General features: G+C 36.1%; 1 protein-coding gene across 4 annotated transcripts in view; it reads left to right on the forward strand.

The window, feature by feature from the left end:
- IFT80 (intraflagellar transport 80) overlaps nt 1-15,559 on the forward strand; it is a 127,748-nt gene that overhangs the window by 99,341 nt on the left and 12,848 nt on the right. For all 4 annotated transcript variants that reach the window (XM_041731667.1, XM_041731666.1, XM_041731668.1 and 1 more), the window contains 6 exons: nt 9,080-9,144; nt 11,232-11,367; nt 11,779-11,926; nt 13,398-13,569; nt 14,811-14,900; nt 15,000-15,172. In XM_041731667.1, the coding sequence (XP_041587601.1) occupies nt 9,080-9,144; nt 11,232-11,367; nt 11,779-11,926; nt 13,398-13,569; nt 14,811-14,900; nt 15,000-15,172 (784 nt within the window). The remainder of the gene's footprint in view (nt 1-9,079; nt 9,145-11,231; nt 11,368-11,778; nt 11,927-13,397; nt 13,570-14,810; nt 14,901-14,999; nt 15,173-15,559) is intronic.

Below are 15,559 nucleotides of genomic sequence, written 5' to 3' on the forward strand. Positions count from 1 at the left end.
GTTCACCAACCAGGAAGCTCCAGTGAGCTTTGGTGTCCAGAGTATTTTTGGCTTATTACATGGCTAATTAGGCATGATTACTAACATCAATGACTATGTGATTGAACTCAGTCTCCATCCCCAGAGGGCAGGGTTGGGGGAGAGCTAAAAATCCCAACCCCCTAATGATTGAACTTTCTGGTGACCAGCCCCTTCCTGAAGCTATCTAAGGGGCCCACCAAGAGTCACTCATTAGTGTAACAGTGACACTTCCATCATTTGGGAGATTCCAAGGCTTTTGTGTCCCAAGAATTCAGTACAAAGACCAAAGAAATTATATTTTATACCACAGGCCATTCCTGGTCTTTGACTATGGATCCCTGATAGCAAAAGGTCATCCCCCAAAATAGTATGAACATGCCTAAAATTTGGAGGAATCAGTGTAGACCAGGGATAGGAGGCTTTTAACTCAGAAATTTCCAATATATTTGACCATCAATATCAGTATTATTATAATCACACCAACAATGCCAGTGTTTACTATATTGAAAAATGAGTCAAGGGGTGCCTGGGTGGCTCATTTGGTTGAGCATCTCTTCATTTTAGCTTAGGTCATGATCTCAGGGTTGTGAGTTCAAGCCCTGAGTGGGGCTCTAATCTCAGCATCTGCTTGAGATCTCAGAGTCTGCTTGAGATTATCTCTCTCCCTCTGCCCCCTCCGCACTCTCCAGTGCTCTGTCTCTCTAAAATAGATAAATCTTGAAAAGAAAGAGTCAAAAGACACTTACTTTCCTAGAGTCACTCTAGTCCTTAGTAATTAGTCCATGCCATCATCACGTTGTATAATCAAAATGTCTTCCAAGGCAAAGCCACCCAAGTATATAGAATTCCATTTAATCTTGTCAGGTTGCAAAAGCAGGTGGGTTCTCAGCAATATATAGCTTCATTTTTTCTTTTTTCTTTTTTTAGCCAAGTATAATTAACATACAGTGTTATATTAGTTTCAGGTATACTATATAATGATTCAACAATTCTGTTCATTACCCAGTGCTCATCATAAGTGTACTTTTAATCACCTTCACCTATTTCCCCCTCCGCCATCTCCCCACCCACTCCTTCTCTGGCCACCACCAGTTCTCTATATTTAAGACTTTTTTTTTTGTCTCTCTCTCTTTTTAAAATTCATTTGTTTTATTTTTTAAATTCCACACATGAGTGAAATCATATGGTATTTGTCTTTCTCAGACTGATTTATTTCACTTAGCATTTATACAGTCTCCATCCATTCATGTTGTTGCAAATGGTAAGATTTCATTCTTTTTAATGATTGAGTAATATTCCATTATATATATATAAATCTCACACCTTTTTTTACATTCATCTGTGAGTGGACACTTGAGTTGCTTCCATATCTTGGTTAGTGTAAATAATGCTGTAGTGAACATAAGGATGCACCTTTTTGAATTAGTGTTTTCATGTTCTTTGGGTAAATACCCAGTAGGGGAATTTACTGGGTCATTTGGCAATTCTGTTTTAATTTTTTGAGGAACCTTTATACCGTTTTCCACAGTGGCTGCATCAGTTTGCATTTCCGCCAACAGTGCATGAAAGTTTTTTTCTCCACAGCCCCAGCAACACTTGTTTCTTGTGTTTTTGACTCTAGCCATTTTGAAAAGTATAATTTTGATTTGTGTGTCCCCGACAATTAGTGAGGTTGAACATCTTTTCATGTGTCTGTTGGCCATCTGTATGTCTTATTTGGGAAAATGTGTATTCATGTCCTCTGCCCATTTTTAATTGGATTATCTTGGAGGGGGTGTATAAATTCTTTATATAATTTTGTATATTAACCTCTTTCCCTTATCAAATACATCATTTGTAAATATTTTCTCCCATTTAGCAGGTTGTCTTTTTGTTTTGTTAATGGTTTCCTTCACTGTGCAAAAGCTTCTTATTTTGGTGTAGTCCCAATAGTGTAATTTTGCTTTTGTTTTTCTTGCCAGAGGAGACATATCTAGAAAAATGTTTCTATGGCTGATGTCAAAGAAATTACCGCCTATGTTTTCTTCTAGGAATTGAATGGTCTCAGGTCTCACATCCAGGTCTTTAACCCATTTCAAATGTATCTTTTGTGCATAGAGTAAGAAAGTGGTCCAGTGTCATTCTTTTGCATGTAGATGGCCAGTTTCCCAACACCACTTATTGAAAAGACTATATTCTTCCCATTGTATATACATGCCTCCTTTGTCATATATTGATCATAAAAGCATGCATTTATTTTTGAACTCTGTTCTGTTCCATTGATCTATTTTTGTGCCAGTACCATAGTTTTTATTACTACAGCTTTGTGGTATATCTTGAAATCTGGGATTGTTGACAAAACATGAGAGACACCTAACTCTGGGAAATGAACAAGGGGTAGTAGAAGGGGAGGTGGGTGGGGGGTTGGGGTGCCTGGGTGATGGACACTGAGGGGGGCACTTGGCGGGATGAGCACTGGGTGTTTTGCTAAATGTTGGCAAATTGAACTCCAATAAAAAAATTTAAAAAAAAAGATATCTGGGATTGTGATACCTCCAGTTTTGTTCTTTTTCAAGATTGCTTTGGCTATTTGGGGGTATTTTGTGGTTCCATACAAATTTTAAGATTATTCTAGTTATGTGAAAGATGCCATTGGCATTTTGATAGAGATTGCGTTAAATCTCTACCTTGCTTTGAGTTGAATGGGCATTTTAATAATATTTGTTCTTCTAATCCATGAGCAGGGATCTTCCCATTTGTGTCATCTTCAGTTTCTTAAATTTGTGTTTTATAGTTTTCAGAGTATAGGTCTTTACCTCCTTGGTTAAGTTTATTCCTAGTATTTTATTATTTTTGGCAGTTGTGAGATTGTTTTCTTCATTTCTCTGTCTGATACTCCATTATTAATATATAGAAATGCAACCGAGTTCTGTGTATTTTGTCTCCTGTAGCTTTACTGAATTGAATTCACTTATCAGTTCTGATAGTTTTTGGTGAGGTCCTCAGGGTTTTCTATATTTAATATCATGTCATGTGCAAATAGTGAGTTTTACTTCTTCCTTACCAATTTGGATGCCTTTTATTACTTTTTCTTGTCTGATTGCTACAGCTAGGACTTGCGGAACTATGTTGGATAATAGTAATGGGAGTGTACATCCTTGTATTCCTGATTTTAGAAGGAAAAGCTCTCAGTTTTTCACCATTGAGTATAATGTTAGCCATGCTTTTTCCTATGTGGCCTTTATTATGTTGGGTTATGTTCCCTCCAAACCTACTTTATTAAAAAAAAAAACAAACAAAAAAATAAACCTACTTTATTGAGAGTTTAAATGAATGAATGTTGTAGTTTGTCAAATGCTTTTTCTGCATCTATTAAAATGATCATATGGTTTTTATTCTCTTTCTTACTAATGTGATTTATCACATTGATTGATTTGCAAATATTGAGCCACACTTACATCCCTGGAATACATCCCATTTGATTGTGGTGAATAATGTTTATAATGTATTGTTGGATTTGGTTTGCTAATATTTAGTTGAAGAATTTTGCATCTATCTTCATCAGAGATATTGGCCTGTAGTTCTCTTTTAGGTAATGTCTTTATCTGTATTGGGTATCAGGATAATGCTGACCTCATAGAGTGAATTTGGAATCTTTACTTCCTCTTGTATTTTTTGGAATAATTTGAGAAGAATAGGTATTAACAACACTTTAAATGTAGAAATCACCTGTGAGGCCATCTGGTCCTGAACTTTTGGTTTTGGGGAGGTTTTATATTCCTGATTCAATTTCATGGCTATTAATCAGTCTATCCAAGTTTTCTATTTCTTCCTGCTTCAGTTTTAGAAAGTTACATGTTTCTAGGAATTGATGCATTTCTTCTAGGTTGTCCAATTTTTGATATATAATTTTTCAAAATATTCTCTTATAATTATTTGTATTTCTGTAGTGTCAGTTGTTATTTCTCTTTTCATTTCTGCTTTCATTTATATGAGTCCTCTCTGTCTCTGTTTTTTTTTTTTTTTTTAATGAGTCTGGCTAGAGGTTTATCAATTTTGTTGATCTTTTCAAAGAACCAGCTCCTGACTTCATTGATCTGTTCTATTGTGTTTTTTTAGTCTCTGTTTCATATATTTGTGCTCTAATCTTTATTATTTTCTTCCTTTTACAGGCTTTGGGCTTTGCTTTTCTTTTTTTAGCTGTTAGGTATAAAGTTAGGTTGTTTTGAGATTTTTTCTTGCTACTTGAGGTAGGCCTATATTGTTTTTCTCAGGTAATATTTCTCCTTTTCTCTATTTGTAAAGAACTGGTGGGCTGTTTCTACCACTGGGCAATATAACTGCATTCACATTTGACCCCATATTTGCTAGTTGGAGTGAAGTACAACCCACTCCATCAGGTCCTTAGAAATTCTGACCTAAAAGTTAATAGTTTCTTGCCTAGGAATCATCTCTGCTTTTGATAATTGTAGTTGCAACCTTGGCCCTGAGACCACTGTATTTAGTAAGAAGAAGAAAGTTGAGGTGATATGGGAGAGAAAGGGAAAAGTATAGCCATCATACCAGATTCTCCCATTGTGAGAATAATTGCAGTCGTACTAGCATCTTCTTTAGCCCTTATTTCCTATTTCCAGTGAAATTGCAGGGGAATTTATCTAGTGTGGACACACTCTTTGCTCCCTTTATATGGAATGTCAGTATACACTTATGAATGCTTGTAAGCTGGTTCTTCATGCCTGTATTCCCTCTCTCCTCATTTTAAACAATCATTATTTTCATTGCCCATTCTAATTCTTTACCAAACTATTACTCCCAAAAAGCATCTCTCTGCCATTGTTGGACATGATGGCTGTAAAGTATGTCCCTTGTTCTGAAGAAATGTGATTCAGTGGTCCAAATCAGTGCAATATCTTCCGCTCCAGTTCTTTGATAGTACTCTGGGCATTTGCATCTACTACTGTGTAAGCAAAGCCCAACTCAGAGCCAGTGTCTATCTCCCATCAGGACCCACTTTTAGCCCCGCAGGGCTACCGGCATCAGTCTGACTTGCCAGCTCTGTACAAGGACTCCCCCCAGGGAATCTTCCCCATAGCCACCTGCAATCTCTAAATCTCTCTTGTTGGCAGACAAAACAGTTCCTGTTGACATTTTGTGCCTCTGAGGGTGCAAAAGGAGCATGTCTAGATACAACGTCTCTCTGCATTGTTTCAGTTCCACTCACTCCATTAACCCAAGTGGCTACCTCAAGTGAGCACCCTTGCTCGTCCATTCCAGGCATCTTCTGATGCTGGAAAGGGGTTCTTCTCACGGGCACTGACATGGCCTACTTGAATGCACCCTTCAGATTCCCATAGTGATTTCCATAGGGTCGTGCCCCAGAAGGGCACCCCTTTAATAGGCCAATCTTCCGTTGCCCTTCTGCCTGACCATGTGGCCGAGCCATTGGCCACTGCCTGTGAGTAGGTCAAAATCCAAACATGAGGGCAAACAGCATGCAGTGCAGCTCACTGAGCCAATTTGTGTTTACCTTTTTCAGTCAGAGTGGTGGCCTTCCAAGCCGGATGCTGTGTGTTCATGTTGAAACTGCCATCCATAAGCCAAGCAGCTGTTTGTTGGTCTGTTGAGAGCTGTTTACAGGTTCTGCCCGAGTCATGATAGAATCCTGCAGCTCTTCTCACGGTTCCAGGGTCGTTCCTGGGGAAGAGAGTCTAACTGCTCATGATATGCTGTGTAACTCCATGCATTCCCTTGGTGGTGTGTTCTGCACGCACCATGTCTGTTTTATTATAGAACTTTTCTGGGCACTGCCTTCCTCATTAGAGCATTTCTCTGACATCACCCAAGACATCCTTATTTTATGCTTTTTAGTCAGAGGCAGTTTCTTTCCTTCTTTCTTTTTAAGATTTTATTTATTTATTCATAGAGACACACACACACATAGAGAGAGAGGCAGAGACATAGGCAGAGGGAGAAGCAGGCTCCGTGCAGGGAGCCTGATGCGGGACTCGATCCCAGGTCTCCAGGATCACACCCCAGGCTGAGGGTGGCCCCAAACTGCTGGGCCACTGGGGCTGCCCACAGAGGCAGTTTCAATTAATATCTGATAGCAAGCTAGCAATTGCTCCTCCAAATGGAAGTTGTCTTATCTAGAGTTCTAGTAGCTATCACTGGAAGGTGCTCACAGACTTTTGTCAATTAGCCCCAGTCTACATTCCACACAAGACTGCTGTACAGAGAATGTATCCTAATTAGCACTCCAGCTTCTATTTCACAGCATTTGATAGAACACCTGTGTGTTCCAGCAGTCTCACTGATTCCCACTTTGTATGTCCAATTAATATTTGAGGGGTGGATTTTTCATGCCTTTTGTTTTACAGTACTTGATAAGGGAAACATTCCCCAGCTAGGCACAATATCCATCCCTGTAATACATTCAGATAAGAGTCACAACCATTTCATATGAAGCTTCTTCAAGTATACTAATTTTCATTTAAACGTTCACCTTAATCCCATTAATTCTTGTATTTCTTTATCCTCTCATTCTAGTTGATCATCAGTAGGACTTTGCCAACGGGTTTTAGTTTTAAAGCACTAGCTAGTATTTCCTCAGTCAGATATAATATCCAGTCCCATTCAACATTCAAGTAGAGACATAGCCTCTTGACATAAAGCCCATTTAAACACTCCAAGTTTCATTCAAACTTCACCTTAATCATATTAACCCTTGTTTTCCTGTGTTCTCTCAATTTAATTGTAGTCCTCATTAGAACTTCACCAATGGACTTTGGTACCATAGTGCATGGGACTCTCATATCAAGAAGTCCTACAAACTTCTCTCTTCAGCCCCCTGACCATTTTATCCACTCCTGTGCATAAGGCCTTAGGTCCCCAGTAGAGTGTTGAGCCAAGGAACCATGGCTCTTTTATCAGTCCATCTCTTGATTAAATTGGGGAACCATCATCCCAGGCAATTGGAGGTGAGATTTCTTTTTGCTATCTTGCTGTATAGCTTTCTAAATTCCTCCAAACTAGGATGAATAAAGCAAATTTGTTTAAAGACCTTCAATGTTGAAAAAAAAAAAAAAAAAAGACCTTCAATGTTGGGGGACCAACAGAGATTCCTATTGATCCATCCAACTTCTACTTTTTTCCCTATCAATATTTGCTTTATTCATCTCATTTCTTAAGATTTTCAATCTGCGGGAATGAAAGCCTTGATGCTCCTCGCCTGTCTATCTCTAATTATTTTAGTCTTTCTCATTATTTGTTTTAACATAACATTTTCCTTGGGTAATGGCTCTGAGGATAGTAGCTGTACCTCAGGCTGACCGGAATCAGGATATTCTCCAACATATTCTTTCAGTGGGGGTCCTGGGCCTAGAGGCTGTAATTGATACTGGCTAGAATCTATATTTGGCCCATCTCTTACTTTCATCTTACCTATTACCGATTATAATAACCACGGGATTGTATATTTTTCCTTTTTCATATTTGCATTTTCTTATGCATCTAGTAAACCAACTGCCCAGAAGATGGATCCGTCATCTCAAAATTCTGTAGGTGACTTTTACCTTATAGCTGATTGCAGTTAGCTGCTGTTTCTTACTGTTAGTGACCCTGTTGCCTCTAAGAGTTAGAGGTTCCTCATTCCCTGTTCTCTCATCCTTTCTATTCCCAAACCACATGTTTCAATGAGTCATGGTTGGTCCAGTGAATCTCACCCTTTCTGACACCAACTATTCCGTTTTTACCTTAACCAGTATATTGCAATTAGTTTCTTTTTTTTTTTTAACAACTTTATTTATTTTTATTTATTTATGATAGGCACACAGTGAGAGAGAGAGGCAGAGACATAGGCAGAGGGAGAAGCAGGCTCCATGCACCGGGAGCCCGACGTGGGATTCGATCCCGGGTCTCCAGGATCGCGCCCTGGGCCAAAGGCAGGCGCTAAACCGCTGCGCCACCCAGGGATCCCCTGCAATTAGTTTCTAATACTATTAACTTATAGTTAGCATGGACTCCAGGGCTTAAAAGCAAAATTCTCCTCAAGACTGCCCTCACTTTAGACACTAGTTGTAAGGAAGTCTCAGGGAGTCCCCAGGCCAACCCACTTTGCTGACTGACTGGCTACAAATTCAGGGACTCCTATGGCGCCCTCAAGTTGGTTAATTTGCTAGAATGACTCACAGATCTCAGGAAGGTGCAATACTCAGAATTATGATTTTATTATAAAGGAAACATTAGGGTGAAGCCTAGGAAAGAATGCAGAACTTCGGTGCCCTCTCATGAAATTAGGGCATGTCACTCTCCCGGTATACCAGTATGTTCACCAATGAGGAAACAATGCTAAGTTTTTATGGGATTTTTACTACATGGGCATGATTAACTAAATTATTGGCCACATGATTGAACTCAATTTCCAGCCCCCTCCCCCCCAACCTCCCTATCCCCAGAGGTCAAGGAGCTGGTGACCATCCCCCATTCTGAAACTATCTAGGGGCCCACCAAGAGTCTCCCCACTAGCATAACTAAGATACTCCTAATCACTCAGGAAATTACAAGGGTTGTTGAAGCTCCCTGCCAGGAACTCAGGACAAAAGCCAGACAAATTACTAATTATACTATAGGGAGCTGTGTACTGACCCCAGAGAACTGAACAATACATAACACATTGCCTGATATTATAGTAGGCACTTGGCCCATTTTTCTTTTGTGAAATATGATTGTTTGAGTATAACACTCATAAGTTATTCATCCAAATCAGAGTTCTGAAAATTACAAATTACATCTGGACTTGGGTTTATCATTATAGATCCAATGGAGGAGTGAAGCCATGCCATTAATAACTATTCTAATTAGGGAATATGTTTTAGGAAGAAGATTCAGTTCCACCATTTTCTAAGAAATATGACCCCGTTAATAAGTAGGAATTTGATGCTGCTGCTCTTCTATGCTGATAGATATTCTGTGGTCCAAAGAGTTAAATAATTTCTCATCAGGATATGATAATTCCATTGAAGTTTACCAATAAAAATTCTAATATAACATATTAACTAATGCTTTACTTTTTTTTTTCAAGTAATCTTCCTTTTTGAGGCATCAACTGGAAAACCACTAGGTGATGGGAAGCTTCTTTCTCATAAGGTAATGGACCTTAGCTATTTCTGATGTAAATAGCCACTATTTATTTACTTCCTTTTTAAAAATAATGTTCTCATTTTAAGGTAAAAAAAAACAGAAATTAGTTTAGATTTTTAACAAAAAAAATAGGCTTTTTTGCAATAGTTATCTCAATCCTCCACTTTATTTTTATTTTATTTTTTAAAGTTTTAATTTATTTATTCATTTTAAGTAATCCCTATACCCAGCATGTGACTTGAACTCATGACTCCAAAATCAAGAGTTACATGCCCCTTCTGACCGAGCCAGCCAGGCACCCCTAGAAATTAGTTTTATATTTAAACCCAATGTGCATTCTATATAGAGTATTTTACCTAAAAATGTCATCAAGACTAAGCACTAGTAAACTCTGTAATAGAAAGCTATATATACTAATTAATTGGATAAAAGAATCTGAGTTACATGTCATTATCCAGGCTGTTTACTGGTTTTCAATAAAATGTTCTATCTTGGTTAAACTTTTATCACCTATCAGGAAATAAAAATGTTTTGTATTCCTAAACATCTTGCAGTTTTCCCATTGACCTATCCTTAGCCACCATTTTCTTTAGGTTTTAACACTAGTTAAACTGAAAAAAATTATATAGAAGTACAAAAAGATCTTGAATTGTGAAGTGTTTATTGGTTTCTGATTTTTAGCATTAAAATAAGCAAAGGAGCACATTTTATTTATTCTAATAGAGATATATTAAGGTCTAAAGATGTTTTTAACTTTATCACTCAATGCCACTACTAAAACACTACTCTATACTTTATTTTCTTCTTTATATGTTTATTAGTTTGAATTTGAATAACAAATACATTCATAAGATTCAGAAAAAGCATAAAAAAGTATACAAGGAAAAAGTCTCCCTACTACATCTGTTTCTTATCAGTACAATTCTGTTCTACCAAAAAATAACCACCATTATTAAACTCCTTTTTCCTTCCAGAGATTTTTTTAATGTGTATATATATGTGTGTATATATATATATATATATATAAATACTTCTATATATAAATAACATGTATATTTTAATGTATATATATAAATAAAACAGATATATGTTATTTTCCCCCTTTTACAAAAATGTAACATATGACTTTGTACATTGCTTTTCTTCCATAACACTATTCCTAGATATCTTTCTATATCAGTACATAAAGTGCTTTCCCAATCCTTTTCTTCCCCCCCATACAGTATAACATTTTATGGATATATCAGAATTTATTTAACCTGTGCCCAAACGATGGACATTTAAGGTATTATTGTGACACCTTCAAAAAATAAAGCAAATTCTAGCAAGTCTAAAAAAAAAGTCCTAGCAAGTCTTAAGATAGTAAGCAGTAAATAGTATTTCAACTCTTTGATTGAGTTGAAATGAATCCACACTAAACCATTTCCAAGTTATAAGGAAATTCATTTCACAAGCTATTATAATAATATAATAGATTAATGCAGTATGCCAGAAATGCTTTGTTATATAGACAGAACACTAATCTTAAGTTAGAGATCCGGACTTTAAATTTTAGATGTGCTTGTTACCAGCTTTTTCTGAGCAAAAATCACTTAATGTCTATGCAGCTCAGTCTTCTTGTCTATAAAGCAAGTATAGTAATACCGATAGCACAAGATAGTTTCCTGTTTCATAGGAATTGAATCTGAAAATAATGTATAAAATTTAAGACTCTAAAAACATAAGGTATTTTCATAAATCTGCCTGATGATTCTCTCCCTCTGCCCCCTCTCCCACTGTACACATACTCTCTCTCATATAAGTAACTAAATCTTAAAAAAAAAAAAAGGAATGTTTCCTAGCTTATGAAGTTTCAAAAAAATATACATTTTAGTGTTTTACAGGGCATCTTTCCCTTGTAAATTAAAAAAAAGGTAACTGTACTTTAGCTTTTGAATTATATCAGTAGTTAACAGAGACATTTTATCGTTCTAAGTAGGGGGTGATATTTAATTGATCTTTAAATAAACAAATATTCTTGTAATTAAATAACTTAAGTGATCTGATATCAAGCACTAAAACTAATGCAGTATTTTCATTTTTCTAAATTTTAGAATGAAATCTTGGAAATTGCTCTGGATCAAAAGGGACTTACCAATGATAGAAAAATTGCGTTCATTGATAAAAATAGAGATCTCTATATCACTTCAGTGAAACGATTTGGGAAGGAAGAACAGATTATCAAACTTGGTAAAAAAATTATAATACATTTAAAATTTGATTACTTTGAATTTTCTTAGATCTACTCTGTCATATATTATACTAAATAGCATACTTGCTCAAATTAATCTGCGAATCATGCTTCGGTCTCATAACTTTTCTTAATTATTTAACACCACTTAAATAGCAAGTCTTTAGCTGCTATAGCCACATTAGCATTGAAAGACTTAGAAATTAAAACATAATGGCTCCAGGTCAAATACTCAAATATTTCCATATATTTTTAAATGAGTTTTTGTACATGTTTTCACCATTATACAATCAGAAAACAGAGGCACACCTACCAGAATTTAGAAGGGGTCTTGTATGTTGATTATTAAAATATTTTTAATGCTTATTATAGTGGAACTAATAGTACATTAACATTCTTTTTAAAATAAGGAACAATGGTGCATACTTTGGCATGGAGTGATACATGTAATATCCTTTGTGGACTTCAAGATACTCGATTTACAGTGTGGTATTATCCTAATACAGTTTATGTGGACAGAGACATTTTGCCTAAAACATTATACGAAAGGGATGCAAGGTAACATTTTACTGTTGGAATTGTTTATTGTAATAAATGACTCTAAAGTGTCATGTTTTTGCCTCTGATTTTAATCCTGCAAGGTACCTTTCACTCTACTCAGTCAACGAAATTGTTCAGCTAAAGCTAGCTTAATGAGATTAGATTTAAGTGTTGGGGTCAAATTGAAAGTGTCGTATAATACTACTATATTTATTCCTTCTATGGACATAATTTTCCTTATATGAATATAATTTTAAGCCTAATGTTATTTAATGAAACTCAGGTAGCTTTTTTTCAGTGTGGTTTAGTGATTTTAATATGGACATTTTTTAGATTTTTTTCAGTGATATACAATGTGTGTCAACCTTTATTCTTTCTCGAATTATCATAAATCACTAATTACTATACTTATAGGACCGTATAGGTCTCTAGAATTGAATTTTTAAAGTAATACTAAAGATTAAAAATATGTGGTAACTGAAGAGTTTAATTTTACATGCTTTAGAAAATAATTGTATATCCCTAAGTTCTCTAAGAAATAACAAGATCTCTCACTCTTGACAAAATAAGAATGCAAAGCTTCTTAACTCCAAACCTTAACTTTCAAATCTATTTTGAGTTCACTTTAATATTCATAACTCTTGCAAGACCAGAGAGGCATCATTTTTTTAAAAGATTTATTTATTTACTTATGAGAGACACACAGAGAGGCAGAGATACAGGCAGAAGGAGAAGCAGGGAGAAGCAGGCCTCCCACAAGGAGCCTGATGCAGGACTTGATTCCAGATCCCAGTGTCACGCCCTGAGCTGAAGGTAGACGCTTAACCACTGAGCCACCCAGGCATCCCAAGAGGCATCATTTTAAAAGTATTTAAACTAATAAAGAGAAGTTAGTCTCTTAAAGTTCACCTCTTTTTATTATGAGAAAATAGTCTTGGAATCATCTTAATTTTTTACTGGTTTATACTTTCAAAAGCTAATGCTAAATTTTTTTTTCTTTAAAGATTATATTTATTCATGAGAGACAGACAGAGAGAGAGAGAGAGAGAGAGAGAGAGAACAGAGACACGGGCAGAGGGAGAAGCAGGCTCCATGCAGGGAGCCTGATGTGGGACTCGATCCTGGGTTTTCGGGATCAGGCCCTGGACTGAAGGCAGTGCTAAACCGCTGAGCCACCCAGGCTGCCCCTGAGTTTTTTAATCATTTGTGTAATTTACCTTAAGACTTAGGTGAAAAAGATTATTTCAAATGCTTTTAGGCATAGCTCTCAAGTATGTGTTAATTTTTGTCACATTAAGCTCCAAGCATATAGCAGATTAGATTTGAATGTTTATTTAAATATATACTTTCTCCCTGGAGTTAACTTTTTTGGGGGTCAGTTTTGGACACTTGGAGACTTGATATCTGTGTCAAGGGTCAACTCCCCACATTTAGTACGTATGAAAGATTTTGCTCAGAGCATAAATTATATTTTGCTTTTTTTCAACAGTGAATTTAGTAAAAATCCTCATATTGTAAGTTTTGTCGGAAATCAAGTAACTATAAGAAGAGCTGATGGCTCGCTGGTTCACATCAGCATATCACCATATCCTGCTATTCTCCATGAATATGTAAGCGGTTCAAAATGGGAAGATGCTGTAAGACTTTGTCGCTTTGTGAAGGTACTTTACATTTCAGATCCATAGTTGTGTATATATTGAGTATTAGTTGACACATATCTTTGTGCAAGATAAGAAATGGTAACAACTAAGGGCTGGAAAAATTGCAAATGAAATCATGTCTCTTTTTAATAAGTAAAGACATAAGCCATGCAGGGAGATAGATATTGCTATGTGATTTATTTTTGAAGAAGCTGTAATTTAAATGAGTAGTTTCTCTATACTGGCACATATAAAAATCTTCTCTGGAGCTTTTTCTAAAAAGTCAGATTCCCAAGTTGACTCCCACAGAGATTCTAATTTATTCAATCTGGGATGAATCCTAGGCTTATTTTTAAAATTCCTCAGGTGATTTATACACCTAAGGTTATACTTTACTTTAGATCAGCATTTCCCAGGTTGGTTGAATCCAGCTTTCTCCAAGCATATTTGATCACAGAACTTTTTATTTACTTATTTTTTAAGGGTTTTATTTATTCATGAGAGGCAGAGACATGGGCAGAGGAAAAAGCAGGATCCCTGCGGGAAGCCCAATGTGGTTCTCGATCCCAGGACTTCTGGGTGGCTCCACTGAGCCATTCAGGTGTCCCGACCACAGAACTTTTTAACTTTACCTGGCTTAGCAGCCCTTAGAATACACTTTTTTAAAAAAAAAAAAAAAAAAAAGCTATTTATTCATGAGAGACACAGAGAGAGGCAGAGACACAGGCAGAGGGAGAAGCAGGCTCCCCAAGGGGAGGTTGATGTAGACTCAATCCCAGAACACGGAGAACATGACGTGAGCCTTAGGCAGATGCTCAACCACTGAGCCACCAGGTGTCCCTGAAATACACCTTTAAAGTGACTTTTAGTTGCTTTCCCTTACAATGAGTTGATGGCAACTTTCAATAATAGCACTGTCTGAGAACCTCACTATTTCTCTGGTTCCTTGTAAGTTACATTCTTTGACCTGATCAAAAAGACTGGAGGGTTTATAACTTTGAATTACCTTAATAGTATATCAGAAGTTCAAAAATAAATTTTATTCAAAAGAAGTCTTTATATGTTATTAATATATTTTAACAAAGTATTCACATGAAATTTCCACATCATTAATTTATTAAATTAGTAGTTTTTTTCAGTGCCATGCTCAGGAATGTTTAATTTTTTCATTAAAAATATAACTTTATTATATTTTAAATAACTGCTTATTTTAAGGCAGTTCTGCTTGTAATTGAAATAATTGTTCCCCTATTTCACTTTAGGAACAAACTATGTGGGCTTGCCTAGCTGCTATGGCAGTTGCTAACAGAGATATGACTACTGCAGAAATAGCCTACGCAGCAATTGGTGAAGTAAATAATGTTTACTTACCTATACGTTTGTGGTTTTTCTTACCATAATTTTTTATATTTCTGTCACTATCCACTTCATGTATTTTTTTCTTTTTTTAGATTGATAAGGTTCAATACATCAATTCTATAAAAGACCTTCCGTCTAAAGAATCAAAAATGGCCCACATATTAATGTTCAGTGGGAACATACAGGAGGCTGAAATGGTACTTCTTCAGGCTGGCCTTGTTTATCAAGCGATCCAGATCAATATTAATCTCTATAACTGGGAAAGGTAATAAAAATGTTTTTCATCAATTCTAAAACCCTACTGATCTTAATGTAGTCTTCTATCTACCACTTGGTAAATTACATTTTCCACTGTACTTAATAGTTTCCTAACATCACAGAAGAATTTGTTCACATTTCTATTTGTGAGGAGTTTGCCTTTGAAGATTTATGCCTTCTCTGAACTTGTGATTGATTAGAAGTTCAAGTGAAGAAGAAAAGAGCTAGGGTGTCTCCTGAATTTCTGATTTAAATAACTGGATAGACGATGCTATTAGCAGATTTGGAAGGGAATATAGTGAGTTCAGTGTTAGGCATGTTAGATTTGAAATGTTTGTGAAGAAACAGATACATGATAATAGTAGATAAATGAACCCAGAGCTCATGAGACAGA

Source organism: Vulpes lagopus, chromosome 17 (genome assembly GCF_018345385.1).
Source record: "Vulpes lagopus strain Blue_001 chromosome 17, ASM1834538v1, whole genome shotgun sequence".
NCBI lineage: Eukaryota > Metazoa > Chordata > Mammalia > Carnivora > Canidae > Vulpes > Vulpes lagopus.